Source organism: Hypomesus nipponensis, chromosome 4 (assembly GCF_054491055.1).
Source record: "Hypomesus nipponensis isolate SF chromosome 4, ASM5449105v1, whole genome shotgun sequence".
Classification (NCBI taxonomy): domain Eukaryota; kingdom Metazoa; phylum Chordata; class Actinopteri; order Osmeriformes; family Osmeridae; genus Hypomesus; species Hypomesus nipponensis.
In genome coordinates this window covers 10150296-10175687 of record NC_140364.1, presented here as the reverse complement: position 1 = coordinate 10175687, position 25392 = coordinate 10150296, and the positions used below count along the sequence as shown (strand labels likewise).

The 25392-nt window shown below is 47.5% G+C and overlaps 1 protein-coding gene across 1 annotated transcript; it reads left to right on the top strand.

Moving 5' to 3' along the window:
• Positions 1-31: 31 nt before the first annotated feature.
• On the top strand, positions 32-23361 carry trim71 (tripartite motif containing 71, E3 ubiquitin protein ligase). Its single transcript, XM_084696753.1, has 7 exons — positions 32-1902; positions 11876-12043; positions 14573-14707; positions 17029-17271; positions 17503-18000; positions 18251-18391; positions 18606-23361. Exons 1-7 carry the CDS (start codon positions 1183-1185, stop codon positions 19176-19178), a joined length of 2478 nt encoding a protein of 825 aa, XP_084552879.1. The 5' UTR covers positions 32-1182; the 3' UTR covers positions 19179-23361.
• Positions 23362-25392: the final 2031 nt, after the last annotated feature.

Here is a 25392-nt window from a genome sequence, read left to right as displayed (position 1 = left end):
TCTCAGTTGGCTTAGAGCGGCTGGAGGATCTGCACGATCTACACGCACACAACGGGACCAGCGCTCGGCGTACCAGCGCATACCTTCATTTTGACTCGGAGAAAAATACGATTTACACCAAGATTTGCAGACCGATACAATCGTTCAACTACGGGGTTTCCGGTGCAAGGGTGCCATTCTTACGCGATTGGAGGGCTCGAAGGCTTGTACCTTCTCCGGGGCTTCCAGAGACGCGTGGAACAGCCTAGTGCATTCCTCCGCGCAGAGAGGGAGGGAGGGAGAGAGAGAGAAGGAAAGTGGCCAGGGGAGTGGTATCGGCTACATACACACTCAGAAATGCATACTTGTCAGTAGATGTGTATCGACTGTGTATTGAGCATTAGTTTGAGCCTAAGGTGACGTGGTTAGTTTGTGGAAAACTGACCCAACGATACGCAGGGAGATCGCGTCGCTTATGAGCAAATGCTTTGATGAATAATTTAAGGTATTTTGGGCCGAGTGTAGAACTGCTACTAATGTCCGCTGGCTGCGCCTTACGCCACGGAACGGGCCCCGATGGTGGACTAAAGAATAACGGCAACACGGATAAAATATAGCACACTCGGTATTTCCTTGGTATTGTCCGAAGTGAATGCGCTGTGGCCCGGCCCGTAACCATGTTGAGTCGATGAGGGAGGGAAGATGGAGCTTCCAAATCGCCACGGATCCAGTATCTCACTAGTTCCTGGATTATTTTTTAAACCTTGATGATCCTAACGCCAACAAACATTATTCCAGGTGCACGACTGGGTATACGATTTTGAAAATACCCCCCCCCCCCCCCAAATGTGATGTATATTTTCTCTAATTTGTCTAATTTGAAAGAGTGACCGACATTACCTCTTGACACAAGCCTTAACCAACTAAAATGACTGAGAAACTGCAAACTGAAGAGTAACTAGTTTGTCTTCACTACATTTTGTATTTACTATCAACTCTTTTTTTTCTTGGAGAAGGTGTCTGCCTCTGCCTCTCAAGACATGTAGAATTTCTTTGGAATCGAACTGACTTTTCACTTATCTACCTCAAACACCAGCTAATTTTACACAGCTTAGTACGGGGAAACGGACGCTTCCCAAATGAATACCTCAGTCTCAATGCAGCACATGTTTTAAGTTGAGCCCGTTTTCTGTAGCGCTGCAGATGGCTTCCTTTCCCGACTCGGACCTGCAGACGTGCCCGCTCTGTAAAGAGCTCTGCGGCTCCAACGCTCCAATTTCCTCCAACTCCTCCACCTCCTCCACTTCCTCCCACACCTCTTCCTCTTCCTCCATCACCTCCAGGCGGTTGCTAGTCCTCCCCTGCCTCCACGCCTTCTGCAGACAGTGTCTGGAGGGCCAAAGAAGCCCCGGAGACCCCTTGAAGCTCCGATGCCCCACCTGCAACCAGAAAGTGTCCATCTCTGAAGCCGGTATGGACTCTCTGCCCTCCTCCAACTTCTTGTTCAGTAACTTGCTGGACGTGGTGGTGAGCTCCGAGGAGCAGCTCCACAACAAGAATGGCCACCACAGGGGAGTGATCGGAAGTGGCGTCCCAGGCTTCCACCACTCCCACGGGAGCCTGCTGAGGCCCCACTGCCTGGGGAACCCCCAGTGTAGCTCCTGTGACGAGGAGAACCCCGCCACCTCCCACTGCCTGGACTGCCAAGAGTACCTGTGCGACAACTGTGTGAGGGCCCACCAGAGGGTCCGGCTGACCAAGGACCACTTCATTGAGCTCCTGGGCGAAGGCCTCCACCTTGGGCCCCCGACCAACGTCAGCCCCAACCAGGGAGTGTCCCTGGCACAGTCCCTCCAGTCCAACTTCGCCCTGCTTTCCCTCTTCCAGGACCGCATGAGCTTCTGCCAGCACCATGACAACGAGGTGAGCTTCCTTTTTGAATGTTCATTTTTCGATCTTGAGAACTGTTCTTTGAGTATCTACGTCTCCCACGCATGCACACATCATGTACACATTTTTTTAGTGGCCAACGGACACAGAGTTCACTGCATGACGATAAACACAGAGAGCTCCAATGCACTGCCACCGCTGCAAACACCCCACTGTCTGTCTGGCCAACATGTGGAACCTCTACAGCTGGTCTTCATATGATTCTGGGTCTGCACAACATGGGCTTTGGGATCTCTCACGTTAGCACGCTGTGAACACACACACATTCACACACACGTGCACAGAGGAAGCACAGATGTACCATACATATGTACACATCAAACCATCCACACATGAAGAGCACAAGTTCATAGTGGCACGTGATGTTTCACCTGTGTATAGACATTAAGTGCATACATTAAAATGACCACTGTCACAGGGTTCTGCAGTGCTGTTGTGGTGCTCTGTAATGCTGACTCGTTAGGTGGCGGCGACAACCCATACCTGCCTGTCCCCGGGGTGACATCATAATAACCTTATGTGTGTAGTAACACACACACACTCGACAGTGTGATAGCATCGTGTGTACAGGACCTTACTGGAGGCCATATGGCTAGAAGTTCAAACTGAGCCTTGTGGCGCTTCACCTAGTTCCCTGGAGACTGCTAGGCACGTGTGCTGGACTAGCTCCACACACACACACACACACACAGTCCCAGAGAGTCTAGTTAATCTGTACCGCTCCAGAGAGAGAGGGAGGCCCCTCCAGTTTGACTGCACACATGTTTCTGTGTCTGTTACAGCAGCATGCAGAGAGGGTGAACTCGCAGTACTGGTCTGGTCTAGTTTCACCAACAAGAGCTGTCGGCCAGAGGCATGACCAGAAAAACCACTAAACCGTTGACCAATTGGAATAAGGAGAGAATGTGTGTCGATACTTGATCATTTTGATGGGTTGTTTGGGTTTGAGATTTAGGTCAAGCGGAAGTGTTTGCATAGCTTTGCTGGGTCACCTAACAAAATGGCCACCGCCTCTGTGGGAAGGAGTGACTCACTTGCTTTTGGCCCAGCCTTGCTGATTCAAGACAGCAGACCTAGAACTATACTTTGTTCCCTGAACCAAACTTGAATAAAGCTCATCTTAATCTAATGACATGGTAATAGGCTTTAACCTATTAAAGGTTGTTACAAAGAACCAACTTGTCATTACAGTGGTCTGAAAGGTTAATTATATGAACTGACATGGCAGCTCTGTGGTCCTCCTTCACACCCCCCTCCCCCCACCTCCTCCTTTGGTCAATGCCAGTAAAACTAGGGTTCACTTTTCCAGTAAGGGCTGTTTTCCAGTAAGCCCCCCCCCCCCACCACGTAACCCTGGGGGGAAGGGAGTGACACTGGAGAAGGCAGGCGATCTCCACCTGGATGCCAGCGTCTCTCTCATTGTTCTGTGATGGTGTGAGAGGAGCCCTGTAAATCCATCAGCCCTGAAGACTCACTCTGTAAAAGACCCCACACATCCCTCTCTGCCCCCACCCTTAACCACGTCTCTTTCACTGTGGGGAAGGACTGTGGGGCATTAGTTAGCCCCTCCCCCTTTCCCGAAGGGGGGTGGGGGTGGGGGGTTCCAGTGTGACCCAGATCCCTTCACCTTTGTCCCAGAGAGGCAGGGTGTGTGATGGGTGTGTGTGTTGTCACGTCTTCTCTATGCTAATGAGCCAGGCTATTATAATGTGGAAATGTGAGTGGGAGATTTGTAAAGACTCAGGGCCACAGCACTCGGCCCTCCCCAGATGGCCCAGTCCTCATCCAAACAGCGGGGGAGGGGTGGGGGGTGGGCGTTTAGGCGGCATCAGGATCTGGCCTCATGGAGCTTGATCCACCCAGAGCTCATGGGGAAACAAAAGGTGGTCCTTTTGAGGGGGGAAAACGCAACACTTAGTAGGGTTTTAGTTTGTGTGACCGTGACAGACCCCCCCCCCCCCCCCCCCCCCCCCCCCCCTCTAAACCCGCCCCACCCTACCATAAATAACACCAAACAGCTCATTCACTTTAAGGGTGTCCAAATAAAGCAGGGACCTTGAATTATATAGTCTGCAATTCAACCTGAGGGAGCGCACACAGACACACAGACACACAGTTTAAGAGGTAGTCTTTCCTGGAGCAAAAGTTTCTATTGAGAGTCAGATGGCTGTTAGTCGCTGTTCATTGCTCTGGATAAGAGCGTCTGCCAAATGACTAAATGTAAATGCATTGGTTCCGACCTGTTATGTCATTCTTTCGAGGAACTCTGCCTTGTTCCTGCCCTGGGAGTTTGAGACAGGCTCCTGCCAACTGCCAGCTGTACGAACCATACATGTTGGTTCTCCATTACTTCTGTTGAAGAAAGTTGTACATTTAAGGATATTGACGTGCTTTAAAGACATTTGACGTTTTGGATGACCATCTTTGTTTTCCCCTCTGTTTATTCAACCTGAAGGATATGAAGGGGAGGGGCTAGGACTGGGGGAGGTTGGAGAAGGTTTGTTGTGTGTTTGGCGGTTTGGGGGTGTTGGATTAAAGATTACGGTAACGTGGAGGGAAGCTTGTGGTGGTAGTTTGTGCGTGTATGTGTCTGTGGAGGGGGTACTGGAGGAAAGCTTATGGTAGGGTGGGGGAAGTGGGGGTGGGGGTCTTGTTAAAAAGGAATGTGGGAATGTTTGCAAAGGGACAGCTCTCAGCCGTGTGAGCGTGGGAGGGAAAGGCCGAATGACATCCATACAGACAAACGGACACTCGATAAAAGGTTCCAAACCACATCCCACTGCACGTGCACTAGCGAAAACTAGACTACACATTCTGAATGAGGTGATGTTACACCTGGGACTCACACAGCGCACACACACATGGTAGCAAGGGAAGTGGCTGGTGTGTGTGTGCTTGGGGAGAGGGGGGGTGTGTTCGTGATTCCAGCGACTGGATCCAGTTCCTCTCAGACACATTCCTTGTGGAGCCATGAGACACACACCCCTCGAGGTACAACCCACTACTCAGCAGCACAGACAGGAGGAGGGGGGGGGGGGGGTGAAGGAAACAAAGAGAGAAGGGGGGGTTCTCAGATTTATTCCTACTGGTGTTGGTGAAAGCTATGTGGTGAGGTCATATTGTTTTGCAAAAAAAAGGTGGATCACGATTACATTTTCATGTATTTTGGTGATGCATGAATTCCCTTTTAAACTAAGTGTGCCTAATCTGACAACATGCTGCCAATTGACTGCTACACCACACTTCATTTGTGTCACTTTTGTAAATTAGAATACAACAAAAATTCACAGGTACAATTTTTTTTTATGCGTCAGATTAGGCAATTGATGGGTTACCATAAGGACAGAGAGAGGTTGGTGTGGAAAGTTCTCCTTGTGGATAGACAGCTGCTTACTAAACTGTTCAGTTGTAAGATAAAACACTTTTGGGGGTGAAAACAGCAGTAGCCAGTGAGATAAGAACGTGTGTGTGTCCTCCATGTCCGATGTCTCTCTCATGTCCTCTAATGCCATGTGCTGATGGCAGGAGATGGGAAATGGAAAATTGGATTACATCAAACATTGCCCTCCATTTACTGTGATGTCACCCTCCAATGCGAACACACACTCAATTGTTCTCTCACTCACTCACTCACACTCACACACACACTTCTTGTTGCACGCCTTGTGGGTTGGGAGGTCCTTGCTAATGATATGGTAATCTCCTTGAATCTGACTCGTCGCCTCAGATTAAGGTCTTGATGTCTCCATGACAACTTTCTTGGGGAAGAGGCACAACCCCCGACCCCCTCCCCTACACACACACTCCAGCATTTTTTCTGGGGGCAAAGGTGAGGGGGGGATTGGTTTAGGCTTAGGTTTAGGGAAAAGGTTGCCGAATATTTTTTAGCATGCACACACACACACACAGCACTGTAACGATGAGGCCAAAGGCCCAGCTGAACTAATCGGTTTCACAACTCCCCCCCCCCCCCACCACCTCCCCAAGGGGACACATTTTACACACGGCCCTTTTACTAAGAAGAAGGCAGTGTGTGTGTGTGTTTTGTGTAATAGGGGGCAGCACTAAGATCAGCCTGCCATTGTAACCGACAGGAGATGCACTTCCTGTTTCAAACCCATTCTTAATCTCAGAGAACCACACACACATCGATCGGATAGGTCATCACATTATAATGTGCTGCACACAGACAGACAGACTGTTACACACTCACACACGTAGGAAACGCGACCCGGAGCTGAGACTGATACAAGCTCAGAGGAATGCCCATAACTTGACTTTATACCTCCTCGGGTTCTCTCACACACTCTTTCAAGCACACACGCATCTGGGATTTCCCCGGTCCTTTCCAACCTCATCCGTTTTCTGCTCTCACTCCATCCCAGACAATGGCTGTTGGACTGTCTAGAGCTGATCAGGTTTAAGCAGCTGTTGCCTTGAATTATTACATTTCAACACTCATATTGTGCAGAATTCTCAGACTGTTCTAGGTTGTTCATTCATGCACACGCATGTGCTTTGTGTGTGTGTGTGTGTGCGTGCGTGCAGAAGGCATAGACGTTTCTGAATTCAACTCTTGTTGAGCATCTTCCATCTGTAGGTACTTATCTTCTAAGGGTGTGTTAGAGACAGAAAGAGTGTGTGTGTGTGTGTGTGTGTGTGTGTTTCCGTGCAGCCAGCAGAGTTAGATTATGTGAATTTGGACTTCGAAAGTTTTAATGCACACCATGTGCCCAATTATTAGAGTGCCCCAATGTTTCCTGTGCCGTGTGTGTTCACCGCCCTCTAAAGAAAGGGAAGTGTGTGTGTGTGTGTGTGTGTGTGTAAGTAAGCAAGAGAGAGGCAGAATGGCTCAGAGGAAGTGAATATTGCTTTGATGTAAGTATCTCTAAGGTGAGCTTTGGTTTATGGATGGAGAGAAAGACTTTGGTTATGTTGTCCCTGGTCCACAGTGCTTATCTATCATAGGGTGACTCCTAAAAGCAACACCTGGACACGTGTGTCTGTGTGCGTGTCTGTGTGTGTGTCTGTGCGTGTCTGTGTGTCTCTGTGTGTCTCTGTCTGTGTGTGTCGGTGTGTGCATACATGCAGTGCAATACCGTTCACAACACGGGTGTGCATTTCTGCTGAGGTCTCAGTTTGCTTGTGTAAGCGGGATATTTCCTTGTAAGGGTCAACGTCTCTAGGATGCCACACTGGCATGTTAGTCCTAGTCAGGTTGTGTGTGTGTGTGTGTGTATGGTGTGTGTATGGTGTGTGTGTGGGATGGCAATTGGGGAGAGAATTGTGTGGGTCACTACTGGAACCGGAGTCGGAAGGCATGGACATTCTTCCTCCACTAAGGGCTGCAGTCAGCCTCACGGCAGCTGTTGTGCTTGGAAATGAATAGATGCCCGATGGTGATCCAAGAGACACTTTTATACTTGGTGTTTTCCGTTTTGTCATTGCCACACAAAATGTCTGTCAGATGACAATGTGTTCTCCTTTTCTTTGCTTGTTTAGCCTATTTATTATTTTTGTTAAATGTAAGTAGATGACTGGTATCAAAGGATTGTAAATGGCAAGGTCTGGCCTGACATTTGAAACGTGTCCGGAGTTAAATTTCCTTGATACACATGGTGACATATACATGAAGCCACAAAATGGATGTGGGTGACGGTATTGCAGGGCTTGGCCGTGTCATGGCCCAGTGTAACTGTAGAGTTCTGGGCATGTGTTTCTCTTCCAGGAGATCTGATGGCATCAGTTACCAAAGATAACTGAACCTTAACCTTACACAAACGCACACTCACACTTTTGGGTTACATCATACGTTTCATTGCTCATTCAAATGCCATGCTACTCTCCTCTCTTCCTTTCCTTTCTTCCTTTCCTCTCTTCCTTTCCTTTCTTCCTTTCCTTTCCTTCTTTCTTTCTTTCTTTCTTTCTCTCTCTCTCTCTCTCTCTCTCTCTCTCTCTCTCTCTCTCTCTCTCTCTCTCTCTCTCTCTCTCTCTCTTTCTCTCTCTCTTTCTTTCTTTCTTTCTTTCTTTCTTTCTTCCTCTCCCTCTGTTCCCTTCTTTTCTATGTAATCGCTGCCTTGCACTGTATTTTATCCTATATCTTCTTTCACTCAATATATCTTCTGAAATTTCCCACCCCCTTCTCCCTATTTCTCAACCTCTCTTTTTCAAACACTGCTGCATGCACTCCAAATAACCTCCCGCAAAACCCACACGCTTGCACGCACGGACGGACACACAGACACACTCAGAGACACACACAGACACACACAGACAAACAGAGGGTTCTGTGTCCACACATGGTAACAGTCCCTCACGTGCTCCCTGCCTGTGGAGGCCAGCTGACTCTGTTTTGCTTGCCTTACCCTCGCTAGAGGATCAGCCAATGAGATCGCTCGCTGGCGGCCGCCGCCCCCCTTCGGTAGTATCTGGCCGAGTTTCAAAACATCAGCAGGCGCGTCCGTCTGTGTGTGTGTGTGTGTGTGTCCGTGGCAACCAGCCAAACAGGGTTGCTAGGAATTGTGGGCGGGGCAGCGGGGGAAGGAAGGAAAGGAGGGATAGAGGAGGGAATGGACGATACAGACGGTCAAACAACCAGAAGCAACGATTAAAGGGTGAAAATGTACATAATAAAACAAGAGTAGGAAACCAAGAATGGATTATATATAGAGAAACCGAGAGGAAAAGAGAGAGACAGAGACGGACAGAGAAGGAAAGAGATTAGAAGTGTTAAAAACACCCATGTCTTCTGTAAAAGAAGCTTAGTTGGGCAGATGGTATAGCTGGGATTGGCTTGGGTGCTGGGGTGTGTTTGGTTGGAGGATCCTATAGATTATCCACTTTGACATAGGGAACTGACTGGGTTTAGCCTGCCTGTGCTGAATGGACAGAAGAAAAGCATTCTGTCCTTCCTATATTTTTCTTTAATCCTTGTCTCCTTTTCTGGTTCTCTCTACCCCCTCCTCTCTGTCTGGTCTTTCCGATTCTTTTTATTTTATTTAACCAGGAGAGTCCTATTGAGATTAAAAATCTATTTTTCAAGGGAGACTTGGCCAAGACCGGCAGCAACATAAAAACACATAGTTACAGACAGAAGAACACAGAATGAGACAAGTAAAAAAAATCCTAAAAGAGTCAGTTACATAACCCGGTTAATTAAAAAATAACATTTTTGTCCTGCCTTGTTGAAGGGGAGAGACAAGACTTGTTAGTCACCTCCATCTGGTATGTTTGTATGTAAATGTGTGTAAATATAAACTGCGGGTGTGTGTGTGTGAACCACACCCCCTGTATGTGAATCTTAACCTGTGCTCTGCTTCTACCTGTATACATGTAATCTCATAGTTTACATGCAATGTCATGTGACGTCTAACCTCACAAAGTGACATCAGTCCACAAGTGTGTGTGTGGGTGGGTGTACACAACTACACAACTGACCTTTCCTGCAGCTACATCTGCAGACAAAATAAGATATATTCTGTTGTTGCTGTTTTTAAACCCAGTGAAATTAGACTCCACTACAGAAGCTGTGCTATATGTATTTAATGTAAAATATACATATATATACATATATATATATAAAATATGCAAAAGACAGAAAGCCTATTATTCTCTAGAACCTTATCCAAGCCAAGGAACGGCAATGAATGCTGAATACATGAAACAAACCTGCAGCACCTTTTTATATGTGACTGCGGCCTTCAAAGAAACCCTTCCACACAAAGCTATGCCAGCTGTCTGCTTGTTTGCAGTTCACAGAGAAGGTTCTAGCACCGTGGTGTGATGTTACTTGCAGGTCAGAACCCCTCCCCCAGCATGGGTGTGAGCATGAAACAGCTCCTGCCTACCCACCCCCGCCCCAACCCCCACCCCAACCCCCACCCCAACCTCCACAAGCGGTGCGACTGTCATTTCAACATTTCTCTTGTCCCACCAAAAGAGATATAGCACATGATTTTGATGTTCTGCAGTCCTTGGCTCCTTCTTGGTTGTTCCGTGGGTTCTGTTTGTGTGGTGAAAACCATATGAACGAGGCTTATATGTGTGGGTGCTGGGGGAGTGGTAACATCCGGTGCACTAATGAAATACAATAAGTCACATCCCCCAGCCTGTCGCGGTTTTGAAAGAGGTCTGCTAATGGCTGCCACTGACACACCCCCTCCCCACCAACGACTAATACTGTGTGTGTGTGTGTCTGCGTGCGGGCGTGTCGGCGTGTGTGCTAGCCTAGGTCATGCATATTTGCATTGAAGGGGAGCTGGCCTTGGTTCGTGCAGTTTCTGTGGCTGGAGTGTGGATTTTCCCTGCAGGTCTAGGTGTAGTTCTAGAATGTACTGCGGAGAATTTATGACTTTGTTGTGAACGCACACCCACTCTGTCTGTGTTGTGTCTTGTTTTGAACTCTCACTGTCATGTGTTGGATGGGTCTGGGTCAGGGAATGCTGAGTGTATTCTTCAAAGCATGTGTGTGAGGGATGGGGTGGGTGGGTGGGTGGGTGGGATCGGGGGTTGTGGGTCTACGTGCAGTACGTGCATATATGTAGAACGTTGCTCTGTAGGCGGAGTCAAACTTCCTGAGTCTGAATGTGTGTGTGTGTTTTGTGTGTATGTGTGTAGTCTATTCTTGGAGGTTGTGAATGGGGACCTCTCAGAGGAAAAGGAACGGTATCCTGTGTGAGTCAATAATATTGACTATTCCAGGAGGCCCGAGTGTTACGTAATCATGGAGAACCCCCAACCCTGTGTGTGTGTGTGTGTGTACAAGAACTGACACAGTGATTGTTGACACCCGAGAGGAGGAGAGAAGTCTTTCAGTAGTGATTGTCATGTTGACCAATATTGATAACCCTTCCTGTCGTGTTCCTTAATTAGACTCAGAATCAATGTGGAGAACATGGTACAAGGGTGATGAGAATACGGTTGGATGGATTTGCTTTTTCATCCATCCATCTATACCTTCATCCACCCCCTCCATCTATACCTTCATCCACCCCCTCCATCTATACCTTCATCCACCCCCTCTGTCCCTCTTCCTCCACCTCCTATGTCCATCCCTCCAGCTTCCACCTCATCCTTTCCTCATTCTGCCTCTTTGTTCTTCCCTGTCCTTGGAATTTTGGAGATGTGAAAGGAGGGAAAGGAGGGAGAAAGAGCAACAGGAGATGTGGAGTGGAGACGATTGTGGTGAAACAGAAGGGCCTAGAAAAGACCAGAAAAGGGAATTCATAGATTGCTTGTGTGTGTGTGTGTGTGTGTGTGTGAGCGACCGTGTCATTAGATCATTCTTTTCCCTCAGGGGAACAGCCTTTATTGACGGATTGATTTCTGGCCCTTCCCCCTCTGTTCAGTTTTCCTCCCATTGGAGGAAATTGATCTCAGTCTCAGTGGGGTAAGTTAGCCCACATTTGGACAGTCTTTCATTACAACCAATCACCACTTAGAAGGGATTGAGGTTTACAGGACAATCTGTTTTGGATGATGGCTCAGTTATCTTTCAGTTGGCATAGTGTTCAGGAAGCGAATAATATTAGCACTACCCTTTATGCAGATAAATGAGGCGTGCGCGCGTGTGTGTGTATGTGTGTGTGAGTGAGAGAGAGAGGAAACAAATCCAACTGATTAATATGATTGTTGCTTATTCATCAAATTCATTTGCCCGTCTAAGTATTAGGGTGACTCAATAAAATCCAACCCTCCCTGTCTCTCTCTCCCCCTCCCTGTCTCCCCCTCCCCCTCCCTGTCTCTCTCTCCCCCTCTCCCTCCTCCTCCTCCCCCTCCCCGTCTCTCTCTCCCCCTCCCTGTCTCTCTCTCCCCCTCCCCCTCCCTGTCTCTCTCTACCCCTCCCCCTCTCCCTCCTCCCCATCTCTCTCCCCCTCCCCGTCTCTCTCTCCCCCTCCTCCCCCGCCCTGTCTCTCTCTCCCCCTCCCTCTCCCCCTCTCTCCCCCAGGTGTTCCTGTTCTTCTGTGAGACCTGCTCGGTGCCCATCTGTAGAGAGTGCAGCGTGGGCCGTCACATCGGCCACAGCTTTGTGTACCTCCAGGACGCCGTCCAGGACTCCAGGACCATCACCATCCAACTGCTGGCTGACGCACAGCAGGGGCGCCAGGCTGTACAGGTGTGTATGTGTTTGGGGAGAGGGGGCTTGGCGGGGTGGGGGGGTGGATCTGGAGGCGTTACTTCTTCAGAAATGAACACATTCTTACAACAGACCCTATTTTCCTGAACAGATCCACACACACACACACACACACACACACACACACACACACACACACTGCTTCCCCTCCCTATCTCCCATCTCAGGTGTCTACGGGACCAGTGGGGGTGGGGCAGAAGCTTGATTCACTGTGATTGGGCTTTACAGAGGACCGGGGTTAAAGGTGGCCAGCTGGCAAGCTGGAGTGAGGGGGCAGGGCTGGGGGTCAGATCGGAGGATTGGGAAGGTTGAGAAGGTATTTAAGGATTGCAGGCCAAGGAAAAGACCTCCCTTTCCCCCTCCCCCCAGCACTACACCAACCCGTAAGATCCCTCTGTTCATGTGATTGCAGAATTGGTTGATGGAACCAAGCCCCCACACCCCCACACCCGCACACAAGACACACTCACATCTCCAGCTGTGTCCTGGGGGAGGAAGCTAGGCATGTGAAGAGACGAGGAGAGAGACAGTCAGAAGACAGGAAAGGGGGAGGGGGGGAGTCTGAATTACAAAGGCAGATGGGTGGAGATACCTCTCCTATGGTGCCATGTGGGTGTGATCAGGTCAGAGGCACTGACGTCCACTTCTCTTAGGGAACAAAACATGAACAATTAAAAAATATGTTTTTTTTATTTGTTTTATTGCATAAAACATGTAATCATGTTATTTTACACCCCAACCAATATTGTTGACTAAACTTTGAACAAAAAATTGCATGGAGCCTCCTTTCAAGATCTGCTCTGTCTAAACTCCACTAATGTGGTAGTGACAGAGTTACGTTCATAAACCTCTAAAGGTTTTGGACTGGTTTGAAGGGTTGTTGAATGACATGGCTTGTGCTTTAACCAGGTTTAACCAGAGCTAGCAGGGTAGGGTGTGTTGCGTAACTTTTTCTGGGAGGTTGACCAATGTGGTGACCTTGGTCAAGACGCAAACCAACCTTGTAACACAATCCAGCCAACCACAGTAGGGTTCCGTCATGACACAGACACTCTTTGACTCAACCTTGACTCACTTTATCATCCTCCTCCCCTGACATTTGTGTGATGTGACTATAGTGTGTGTGTGTGTGTTTTGAAACCATCCAATTTAGATTATCAATGGAGTATTAAGTTAGAGAAAATGTTGTTCATCTGTGGAGCACTAAAATACAAAGCAGTACCTACTGGGTGGTGCTAGTAGGTCAGGACATGGGTAGGGGGCATGTCTAGGTGTTACAGTAGTCCTCCCAGCATCTCCATGTGTATGTATGTCCACCTATTCTATCCCAGGTCAGTTCAGTAGAAATAGCTGACACCAGTTTGCACGTAACACACAAACACACCCTCCTATCCCCGGGGTAGGAAATTTCCGCCCACCCCGCACCCATTATCTTCGGCGACCCCTGACCCTGAACTTGTGACCCGCTGCTTAGCAGGAGTCGCCCTGCTCAGCAGCCCGATTGGACTGTTTGACCTCCTTTGTGTTTCAAGCTGCTGCTGCATGCTGCAAGGCCTTACCATGCAGATAGGGTTAGAGATTGAGAGAACATGGGGGGGGAAGTAAGAAAGTGAATTACTAGAAGCGACAGCTCTTTCTCTCCACCACCAATTATTGGGGATGGTGACCCCCCCCCACACACAGAAACCCCCATGTCGCTATTTTACTCTCTCAGTATTACATTACATTACATTACTGTATACATAACATTTCCCCCCTCACCCCTGCTCCCGCCCATTTGGGGGGCTTGTTTTAGCTGACCCTTTAGCTGCCCGCACCAAATGGCAGAGGGAAAGAGAAAAGCTGCCTGACTTTATTCCCATCGGGGGGTGGGTCTTTAGCCAGGGTTCAGGGGGCATGACCTTTGGGGGTGTGGCTGATCTCTGTCCCCTGTGGTTGAAGTCACAAAAGAGAACCTTTCCATCTTGGCCATGTGCCTGTGAGGTCCAACTCCCCCCACCCAACCTTCCAGAGACGTCAGAGAGGAAAGGGTTGATGAAAGAGAGAGGAAAAAAACAATGGTCGGAGGAAAAACAAAGGACAGAAAAAAATCAAATTCTCAAGTTACCATCAGTATTGGTTTGTTGGAAAGAGAACTGACACCGCTGCCCATCGCCCCTAGTGTTTGATGGTTTGTGAGGTAATCCAATGGATCTCATCCAGAAGTTCCTGTTTCCTCTCCCCTGGTTAATTTGTGACTTGGGACAAATGCAGGCCATTAAAGTGCAGGTGTCCGGTCATCTTACAAAGGAGATGTGATGTGAAATTACCCGTAAGTTGCATTTCCTGTCTTCAATCCGGGTTTCCTGTTTGACGTGGCATGGTAACTGAGTGTGGAGAACGTCAATAAAATGTTGCATCACTTCCAGATCCGTCTGTATACATGCTCCGCTGGTTTTCTTTGCTCTTCTGAGAATGTTCTGGAGGTGTCGGGTGTCTCGTGACCTCTGGTTTCTTCCGCTCCTCTAGCTGAGTATGGAGAAGGCGCAGGCCATGGCCGAGCAGGTGGAGATCAAAGCCAAGGTGGTTCAGACGGAAGTGAAGGCAATCGTACTGAGACACAAGAAAGCCCTGGAGGAGAGAGAATGTGAACTGTTGTGGAAGGTGAGATCTCTCTCTGTCTGTCTGTTTCTCTGTCTGTTTCTCTGTCTGTTTCTCTGTCTGTTTCTCTGTCTGTTTCTCTGTCTGTTTCTCTGTCTGTCTGTCTCTCTCTCTCTCTCTCTCTCTCTCTCTCTCTCTCTCTCTCTCTCTCTCTCTCTCTCTCTCTCTCTCTCTCTCTGTCTCTCTCTGTCTCTGTCTCTGTCTCTCTCTCTCTCTCTCTAACTGAAGTGTTATGGTGACTGACATGTTTTTGCTCAGAAGCAGGTGTTTTTACCCCCTAAATTCTGCTAGGAGACTTCTGTCAACATGTACGGTAGATGCTCATATTCACTCACACAGTTCTGTGTGAGAACTCAGGTTCTCAGTATCAAAGTGTGTGTGTGTGTGTGTCAGGGGTGTGGCCAACCAGGACCTGGTTGCCTCCTCCTTTTTTTACGACCGTTTACTCTCCCGTGTTTACCATAAACATGTGTATGTATGTACGTGCCATTGTCTGTGTGTCTTTTCATACTGAGTGACACACACTCGACACTAGTACGTGTTTACCAAGTCACGCACAGGAAGAACAGGACCAGGGACACACTGAGTGTGGCCACAGGACAAGACTGGTGTCTCTAGCTAGGCTTGTTGAGTGACAAACTACACCCACTGTGAAAACAAACTGAAAAAGCATTCAACAATGAGCAAGTGTCCCATAACGTAAAGCACCATACAAGCCCGCAGTGGAGTAATCCAATAAAGCCAGATTGGGAAAGCAGTGTGTCGCTATCAGACTAACTCCCAGTCCCCCCCTCGGTCTAGGGTTACCCAGAGAAAGAGAGCCTTTCTTGGGGCACAGGAGGAGCTTTTCCCTTCCCTGTTGTGGCCCCCCGGATATCAACAACTCTCTGTGGAACTTACCTGAACCCACGCTTCTAAGACACTAGACCCTGGAGTTAGGTTGAGGTAGAATGTGCTTCTACCATGTTTGACTTCTACAGGGACTCAAGTCAAAGCTTGAGTGTACATCGGCATTAAACACACACACACACACACACACACAACTCTGCAGCTGTCAGATCTGAAAGCAGGTAGACATGGCACAGTTTTTACGATGTTACCGAGACCGTTCTGAGCGGAAGGTTAGGAATAAGGCCTCTCCTTAATGGCAGACTAGCCAAGATCAGGTTAAATTAATGGGTTTCCCCCCTGACAGGTTAAAATGGTTTGTGTGTGTGTGTGTGTAAGAAAGAGAGAGATTAAGGAGAGGTCAAGGTGGCACACAGGAGGTTTTCCCTTACTCGTGTTTTCTCTCTAATGCCCTCGTATAGAACACACTTTATCCCCAGCTTGACTTGACTCGCCTGATAAAGTCATTACAGGAAACCCCAACCCCCCTCAAACACAGACACACACACACACACACACTGCTCTGCGCCCCTCAACCCTGTCTTTGAAATGCATCTCCTTGTCTTTGTCCTCAGTGGCCCATAAAGAGTATCACAACTACCACAGATGCAAATTACAGTCCTCTTTGTGCCCGAGGCGCACAAAGCCCTTCTTTTAAGGGCTTCCATTGTTTCTTACTAGGCGTTTTACCTATCATAAAAGGTCTTTCTGTAACGTAGAGCGGGAAAGCTATTGTCATGTTTGTTTGGTAAGGCTGACTCCTTCTCCTCATTTCCTGTCTCTGGGTGAATGATCCCGCCTCTTCGGCTGCTGCAGATGTCTGTCTGCCGTCTCACAATAAACTGGACTGTAGATCCACAGGATTTCCATTCAGTGCCCACGATAGGCATTCCAATCAATCAATCAATCAATCAATCAAGCGTGTGTATTTACATTTGTTGTTGATAAGTCTAATTGAGATTGAGGAGCCCCTTGTGGCCTCGCGTGTGTCATGTCAGATCCGTTTATAACAGGGCTCCTGCTGTCAGTATATCATTTTACTTACAGTAGTGCAGTGGCCTTCAGCAGGCACGCTAGTTCAATGCCAGTTGGCGGTGAACGTATGTATATTTATTCAGGGCTCCATTGCTTAGTGCAGCTAACGCGTTTAAATGCATTCCTCAAAAGGTCCAGGGCTCCATCATGTGGTGCACTTCTACATGGCGGCAAATGCTGGTATATTTATATGTGTGGTGAACCGCTCATCCAAACAACTTCACACTAGTTTGACACTGCACATCCTTGTGTCCGTAGCAACGCACCTGGCGAACTTCACTCAGTGTCCGGTTCTCTGGAAAATACCACGGACAGACAAACAGGTTCCGGCCTTTTATAGTTGGCTCACCTTTTCCCATCCCTCCCTCCCATCCCTCCATACACACCTTTCTCTTTCCCAGGTGGAGAAGATCCGCCAGTTGAAGGCCAAGTCCCTGTACCTGCAGGTGGAGAAGCTGCACCAGAACCTGACCAAGCTGGACAGCACCATCGCGGCCGTGGGCCAGGTGCTGGACGAGGGCCGGCAGCTGGACGTGCTTCTGGCCCGCGAGCGCATGCTCACCCAGATCCAGGAGCTCAAGTCGCTCCGGGGCCTGCTGCAGCCGCAGGAGGACGACCGCTTCATGTTCACGCCGCCGGACCAGGTAGGACCGTCTGCAGCACCGCACGCTTCTTTGAGAGTATGTCGGGGGAACCCAAAGAGCACAGTGGACTGCATAATGCATAGGGAAGGCATGAGAATGTATACGTTGAATTAATATACTACATGTAGACTGTGTATTGGTAAAACCCTATGAAGAGTACATAAGGTGTCATGTTTTTTCTAAGCGCTCTGTTGACGTTCTCTATGTGAATGCCCCTCCCCCATCTCTCAGGCTCTGTTCATAGCCATCCAGTCCATGGGCTTGATCAGCAGTGGTGCCTTCGCTCCCGTCACAAAGGCACATGGCGAGGGCCTTAAGAGCGCCCTCAAGAGCAAGCCCGCCTCCTTCACCGTGAACGGCTACGACCACGACGGCGAGCCGCGCCTGTCGGGAGGAGACGCCGTGTCGGCGGTCGTCATGGCGACGTCGGGCGGGACCCTGTCGGCGGCCGAGGTGACCGACCACCAGAACGGTTCGTACACCGTCGGCTACCTGCCCAAGACCGAGGGCGAACACCTGGTGTCAGTGCTCGTATGCAACCAACACATCCAGGGCAGCCCCTTCAAGGTGATGGTTAAGTCGGGCAGGAGCTACGGTGCCCTGGGGGCAATGGTGTCTGCATTTGGGGGCGAGGGGGAAGGAGACGGGCAGCTGTGCCGACCCTGGGGCATCAGCGTGGACAAGGAGGGTTACGTGGTCGTGGCTGACCGCAGCAACAACCGCATACAGGTAAGAACCTCGACCAAGTGAACCTTTTAGGTTTGTTTCCCCCCCCTCTATTTATATCTTCTATCTCTCTCTTTCCTCTCCATTTATTAATCTTCTCTTTCTTTCCTTTTTGTCTACATCCTTTGTGTGTCATCTTTGCTCTGATGTTTGCCACCCCAAACTCTTTTCTCTTAACTACCAGCCAAGCTAATTATGGCCAAAGACTGTTGTTCTCTGGATAGTTGTGTTTATCTCCTCTTTTCTTGGCCAGATCTTCAAACCCTGCGGTGCCTACCATCACAAGTTTGGCTCTCTAGGTTCTAGGCCTGGTCAATTTGATCGGCCAGCGGGCGTGGCATGTGACAGCCAGCGACGCATCATTGTAGCTGACAAGGACAATCACCGTGTGCAGGTACATTGGCACCAGCCAAGGAACGGTTTGGAACATGCCAGATGTTATCCGAACCTCCATAGCTGTTTTGTAAAGAAATATCTTTCATTATTAAATAACAGGAGCATTACAAACTGCTTATAAGTAGTAAATCAAAGCTCTGGACATTAAATACTAAGTCAGTATAGTTGTGTGTCAGGTTTCTTACCAGTCAACAATGTGTTTTCCACGACAGGTGTTCACATTTGAGGGTCAGTATCTGCTCAAGTTTGGGGAGAAGGGCACAAAAAATGGCCAATTTAATTACCCCTGGGATGTCGCAGTCAACTCCGAGGGAAAGATCCTGGTGTCGGACACAAGGAACCACCGCGTGCAGCTCTTCGGCCCCGACGGTTCCTTCCTCAACAAATACGGCTTCGAGGGAGCCCTCTGGAAACACTTTGACTCCCCCAGGGGTGTGGCCTTCAACCACGAGGACCACCTGGTGGTGACGGACTTCAACAACCATCGTCTCCTGGTTATCCGCCCGGACTGCCAGTCCGCCCGTTTCCTGGGCTCCGAGGGCACTGGGAATGGGCAGTTCCTCCGCCCCCAGGGCGTGGTAGTGGACCAGGAGAATCGCATCATCGTGGCCGACTCCCGCAACCACCGCGTCCAGGTGTTTGAGCCCAATGGGAACTTCTTATGCAAATTCGGCACGCAAGGCAGTGGCTTTGGACAGATGGACCGTCCATCTGGCGTTGGCGTGGCACCGGACGGAGTCATTGTGGTTGTCGACTTTGGGAACAACCGCATCCTTAAGTTCTGAAAAGTCTCAATCAGTGAATCAACAGACACAAACAGGAGGAGAGATGGAAGGGAGGATTCAGAGCAGAGGAACGTGATGAAAGGAAAACCGTTTTGCCAAATGTACTTTTTCAGTTTCCTTTCAATTTTTAGAATTATTATTTGAATCATGTGGTGTATGACTATGGGGACCACTAAGAAGAAGATTGATATCAATAGATTACGACTAAGAGCCATTGTTTTCTTTTGTCTCAGCTGCTCTGAACTCTCTCCATCAACTCTCCTCAAGTCGCCATCTCAGGGAATTTCTCACTTGTCTTGAAAACCTCTGCTCCATACCTACCTCATTTAGCTCCCTTTGAATGTACTCATACTCTCTGAGCAGAGATTTAGTCCGTGAAGTTTTACTAAGAAGAAAAGAAAGTCTACCTCAATCCTTTTTTTATTTTATTTAAGAGACTGTTTTTGTTTTCATATTTGCACAGGATTAATTGAATTCTTGCTGTGCAGTCGGAGTATGAGTTGAGAGAACCTCCTGAATGTTGTTGCTGAGACAATACTCAGAGCGCTGTAGACTATTGTGTGATTAGTTCTGACCAGAAGGCTTACTCCTCTTCAGTGGTGTCATTAGATTTTTGCAGGCTGGTTAGTCAACCTCTTCTTTGTTTGTGCAGCGACCCTGTCTCTCTGAGACTCTCTGGGACTGGACTGAGAGTGCTCAGACAGACTGAGTGTGCTTTATGTGATGCCAAACATGAGACTGAATCAGAGTTTGCTCAGACCAGGAAGGAAGAGACTTGATACTGATGTAGATGAACCTGATCAGTCGTACCCAGGATATCGTCTTAGCTTTACTGGCCCGGTGATTACAGTGGCTTGACCTTGGTCAAAAGAAATGTGATGATTGAGTGGAATCATGGGGTAAGCTTTGTAGGGTAGAAAGCCCTCCTTTACCCAAAGTATCTGATTAGTGAATTATTAACCATCCCATGGGGGCTTCATTAATTGAGAATCAGATTTGCAACTTGATTAAGTAAAATGAGTCCAGCCCAATCTAAAGATTTATATTAATATGCAAGGAAAAGCATTGGTCCTCTTGAATGCAGGGACCCACCAAAGGATTTCAGATGAGTTGAGTGAGTTGGCTTATTATTGATGTTTTCGTCAGAGATTCAATCATGTTTGATAGACACATCTTTGGGAGGAAGGAAAAACCTAAACAAAGCCTCAAAGCAGACATCCATCTCGTCAAGAGGAAGTACCAATCCTTTGGGTTTGGATTGTGATTGAAAGCCACTCTGATTGGCTTTTGGGGCCGAGGATTTAATCCAGTCCCTTGCAAAGGGGTGTGATTTCACTACAAAGCCCCGCCCTATTTATTGTTGTGTGATCGGAGTTCAGGAAGGAATTCCAAAATATGTACATGCAGACCAGTCCTCATAAGATGGAGGTCTAGTAGACCAGCTAGTGAAGTCAACCAAAGGTAGAATTTCTGCACAACAGCTAAGCGTTTGTTTGGCGACTATTGAACACAGACACTTTGTTGATTAATCATTGGTGTTGGGAGGTCGAAAACACTTACATGTCACCAAACAATACCTTCAAAGCACTGTAATTTCCAGGAGAATATAATAAAAACCTATTGGGGTTCCATGGGATTATATCAGTGTCTCAAGTAAGAGACGAGAACACCAACCATGTGAAGCTCTTGAGTTGGGTTTGAAGGAAGAGCTTTGAGAATCTGGTCTAGGGAAATATTTTGGCTTAGTACATTATGACATTTACCTCCCTTGTGCTAACGACAGTTACACTGCCTTGAGACTCAGAAATTGCATCTCAAATTTTCATTAGCATCCCAACCCAATTACTGTTAACCGCTAACTTAGTTACTAAGAGTAAAACAAAGAGTCTTGAATAATTACGGTTTATTAGCCACTTCCTTAGCATAGTAAACAACTATTATAGCTCCTTGGCATGTTGTTGACTGTGAATCTTACCTCAAAGAAAGGAGTTAGGCAGCTCATCATCAGGATTGAAATCCTCTGGACTTCTCATGTACCTCAACTGTTGCATACCTCATATCTCTTCATGTACCTCCACTGTTGCATACCTCATATCTCTTAATTTACCTCAGCTGACAGATACCTACTTATCTCATGGAATTTTAAAATGCCTCTAGTAGGAACTCTCAGACACCTCAACACATGTACTGTGCAGCTCAAAGTCTGACACATTATATATAGATTTTTTTTTTTTTTTTTTTTTTTTTACATACCTCATTTAACATATACCTCATGCTTTTAATACACCTTTTGTGTTATATGTACCTTACCTGGTGGACCAAAGATTCCAATCATAGTGGCTCTATTTCAGTTGAAACTGCAATTGCATGCAGCCATTTTGACCACTAGGTGCAGTGGTCACTTTTCAGCTTACTGTTAACTGTTTGGAAAACAATGCCTTTTTGATGTATGGAGAAACCAAATACTGCAGATCTGAGCATTGTGCCAAAAAGGGTCGGCGATGATTCTGTGCCAAACAGGGTTGGCATTTCGACCATATTGTCACAGAAGAAAAATGTAATTTGGACCATAATATATATATATATATATATATATATATATATATATACACACACACACAAATACATATGCATAAGTGTTATCCAAATCTTTAGCCAGAGATAAATCCCTGCGCTCTATTGGATGCATTTAGGAGGGCTGGCCCCCTGTTTCATTACCTCATAATGCAGATCAGGAGAGCTGTAACCTGATTGGCCAACAGTGAGAGAGATTGCAATGTCACTGTTGGCTGAGAGTCTTAGTGATGTCAGAGGCACATGACCACATAGACCCCACTTCTCTGTCACCTGTCATGCTTTGCTCTTCAAGAGTTTGAGACAGTTGACTTGTTTGGGGCACACCAGAATGACCTCATTTTGTTCAGCACAGTTTACCATGATCTTCTCAGTTAGACTCCTAGCAGTGTGGATGTAGAGCAAGTAAGGTGTTAGTCGAGGTGTATTGTAACTTATTGTGATGAGTCTAAACTCAAATTCTATGACAATGCAATCTGTGGTTTATAGGAACACTTAGTGATTATGTTGTCCGTCACGTGTCCAGCCGGCTGCTCAGGATGCGGTATTCAGCGGAGACGCTAGCACATGAAAGGGCAAGTGAGCTTGAGTCCACTGCTTCTTGGAAACCCAACACCTCGCTTCTTCACCAATATGAGCTGTCTTTGTCTCAGTATTACTATAAGATCATGAAGCAGGCTCATTCAATTCTGCATCAATCTTGTTTTTGATCTTGGGTCTTTGCTCTTAAAGAGGAAAAACATGTATTTTAAGATTATTTTTTCCCCTTTTCTTTAGTTGCATGCTTTAAAAAGTCCTTGTAATGTACCAACGTCTCCCAGTCAGGTGTTGAAAACTCAGACGGAAAGTGTATTGGAATTTTGGGATGGTTTTTATCACAATTATTTACCCAAAGATGTGTGTGTGTAGAATTGCGTTGGATTGAACATTTGAACCTTTGACCTTTGCGATTGTATTTCCTGTTCTGGAGAGATTCTGCAGAGCCTGATCTGTGCTCGGCCAGCCATGCCTGGGAATCTTGAAATGTTGATTAGAGCTGAAAATATGGCCTTATAGCTGGTTAAACCATAGCAAGCAAATACATATGATCAAGCAGTCTGCAGTGTTGTGCAGAGTGGCTGGCATCTTTTCCCGCTCTTTAAAACATCCAGGAAGTACAGTTGTGGCTCCCGAGCATGTGACTGGTTTTCTGTAATATTGGGTGGGTTTTCAACATATTGTTTTTTGGCCTATCAAAAAGAGAACACGTGAAACAGTGCCACGTCATGTGTGCAAGGTTCTAGACCTCTTTTAATGATTGTATAATCTTTAACAACAAAAAAAGATGAAAAAAAAAAAAAAAAAAACTCAGGTAGTTCTTGTGGGTCTGTCTTGCGGGTGCCCTCAATGAAACGTGTCCCATAGTAATGGTGTTGTATTCTTTCTGTTTTGACCTCTGTCTTTTCTCTGTGTGTGTCCATGCCCGTATAAAAAAAAAAAAAAAAAAACGTTATTTCTCAATCTGGAAAAAACGAAACGATAATGTTGCTTTTGGATAATTTTTTTCACATTTCTTCTGATTCTTACTCTTCCCTTTTTTTCTTGAAACAATAATTTTATGAACACAAAAGTTCAAATACTCCCAACGACATGTTTCTTGTAAATCCTTTTGGAATGTATTTTTTTTTTTGAAGAAAAGGGTTGCCAGGTTTTGTGTTGATTCTCACTCGGTGACCGAAAACCCCCACAACACGGGACAGGACAGGGACACCATATACCTACCAAGGATCAGTACAACCAATTCTCCTCACTAAATACAAACAAACTAAACACAAAAAACAGTAATTACAAAAACAGTTTAATTTTGATATTCTGTAGAACTAAATGATCTTGGAACATGGATGTCACTGGCTACCATGTTAAAGTTGTTATAAGCAATTTTTTTTTACCTCTTCTACTCAGTCATGTTCTGTCCTGTGGACGTGCGGCCGTGTGTGTGTGGGTGTTTGTGCACAGCATCTTTATTGTTATCGAACAGAAATCCACTGAATGTATACTCCTCACAGTCCAAGAGGCAGGGGACAGCAGGGTGGCCTGCTGAGTTTAGATGGGTGCTGCTAGTGCTTCCATGCCCGTGTGTGTGTGTGTGTGTGTGTGACTGTGTGTGTGTGTCTGCATGCATATACATGCACTCAAAAGAAACAGTGTGTGTTGCCATGCACTCAAGTTTTACAAGAAAGTTGTGTGTATACAAGTATGATTGTCCCCCCCATCCCTCACCCTCTGATCCTCTTTACACCTCCCCCTCCCAGCCCCTAGCCCCCCTCCCAGCCCCCCTCCCAGCCTCCCTCCCCCTCCCAGCCCCCTTCCCCCCTCCCCACCTCCCCACCTCCCCACACACACAGGGATGCCTGGAGGTGCAGATGTCAGGTCTTCAGTCTAGATAAGGCGAAAGAGACTAAAATATATTGGCCACCTGATGCTCTTCCTGTTTTCTTTGGACTTTAAACATTTCCTATGCAGTTTTTTTGTTTACACTTAATAAACTTTTTTGTGATTTGAATCTTTCTTTCTGGTTTGCAATTCCTACACAGTAAAAGGACGAAATGTCATGTTTCTGTTTCAGGTATTTACCACCATCCTTATTATCATATTGACCAGTTCATGTTTGACATACAAGAGGGACTCAACAGAGAGGGCTTATGTGTGTATGTGTCCATACGCACGTAGACAACCCCCTCCCTACTGCTTTTAGAAGAGTACATTCTCTCAGTTAGTTTGATAAAGCCTCAGGGGAGACGTTTTTGTCAATCAAGCTAATGGAGCCAGTGCAGGGAAGCTCCTCAGTGGATCCTCTCAACAGTAATGGAGCCAGTGCAGGGAAGCTCCTCAGTGGATCCTCTCAACAGTAATGGAGCCAGTGCAGGGAAGCTCCTCAGTGGATCCTCTCAACAGTAATGGAGCCAGTGCAGGGAAGCTCCTCAGTGGATCCTCTCAACAGTAATGGAGCCAGTGCAGGGAAGCTCCTCAGTGGATCCTCTCAACAGTAATGGAGCCAGTGCAGGGAAGCTCCTCAGTGGATCCTCTCAACAGTAATGGAGCCAGTGCAGGGAAGCTCCTCAGTGGATCCTCTCAACAGTAATGGAGCCAGTGCAGGGAAGCTCCTCAGTGGATCCTCTCAACAGTAATGGAGCCAGTGCAGGAAAGCTCCTCAGTGGATCCTCTCAACAGTAATGGAGCCAGTGCAGGGAAGCTCCTCAGTGGATCCTCTCAACAGTAATGGAGCCAGTGCAGGGAAGCTCCTCAGTGGATCCTCTCAACAGTAATGGAGCCAGTGCAGGGAAGCTCCTCAGTGGATCCTCTCAACAGTAATGGAGCCAGTGCCGGGAAGCTCCTCAGTGGATCCTCTCAACAGTAATGGAGCCAGTGCAGGGAAGCTCCTCAGTGGATCCTCTCAACAGTAATGGAGCCAGTGCAGGGAAGCTCCTCTGTGGATCCTCTCAACAGTAATGGAGCCAGTGCAGGGAAGCTCCTCGGTGGATCCTCTCAACAGTAATGGAGCCAGTGCAGGGAAGTTCCTCGGTGGATCCTCTCAACAGTAATGGAGCCAGTGCAGGGAAGCTCCTCGGTGGATCCTCTCAACAGTAATGGAGCCAGTGAA

Coding starts and splice junctions, on each gene's coding strand:
- trim71 (XM_084696753.1), top strand. CDS start 1,183: ATGGCTTCCTTTCCCGACTCGGACCTGCAGACGTGCCCGCTCTGTAAA. Junction 12,044..14,572: donor AGGGGCGCCAGGCTGTACAG/GTGTGTATGTGT, acceptor CCGCTCCTCTAG/CTGAGTATGGAGAAGGCGCA. Junction 18,392..18,605: donor AGGACAATCACCGTGTGCAG/GTACATTGGCAC, acceptor TTTCCACGACAG/GTGTTCACATTTGAGGGTCA.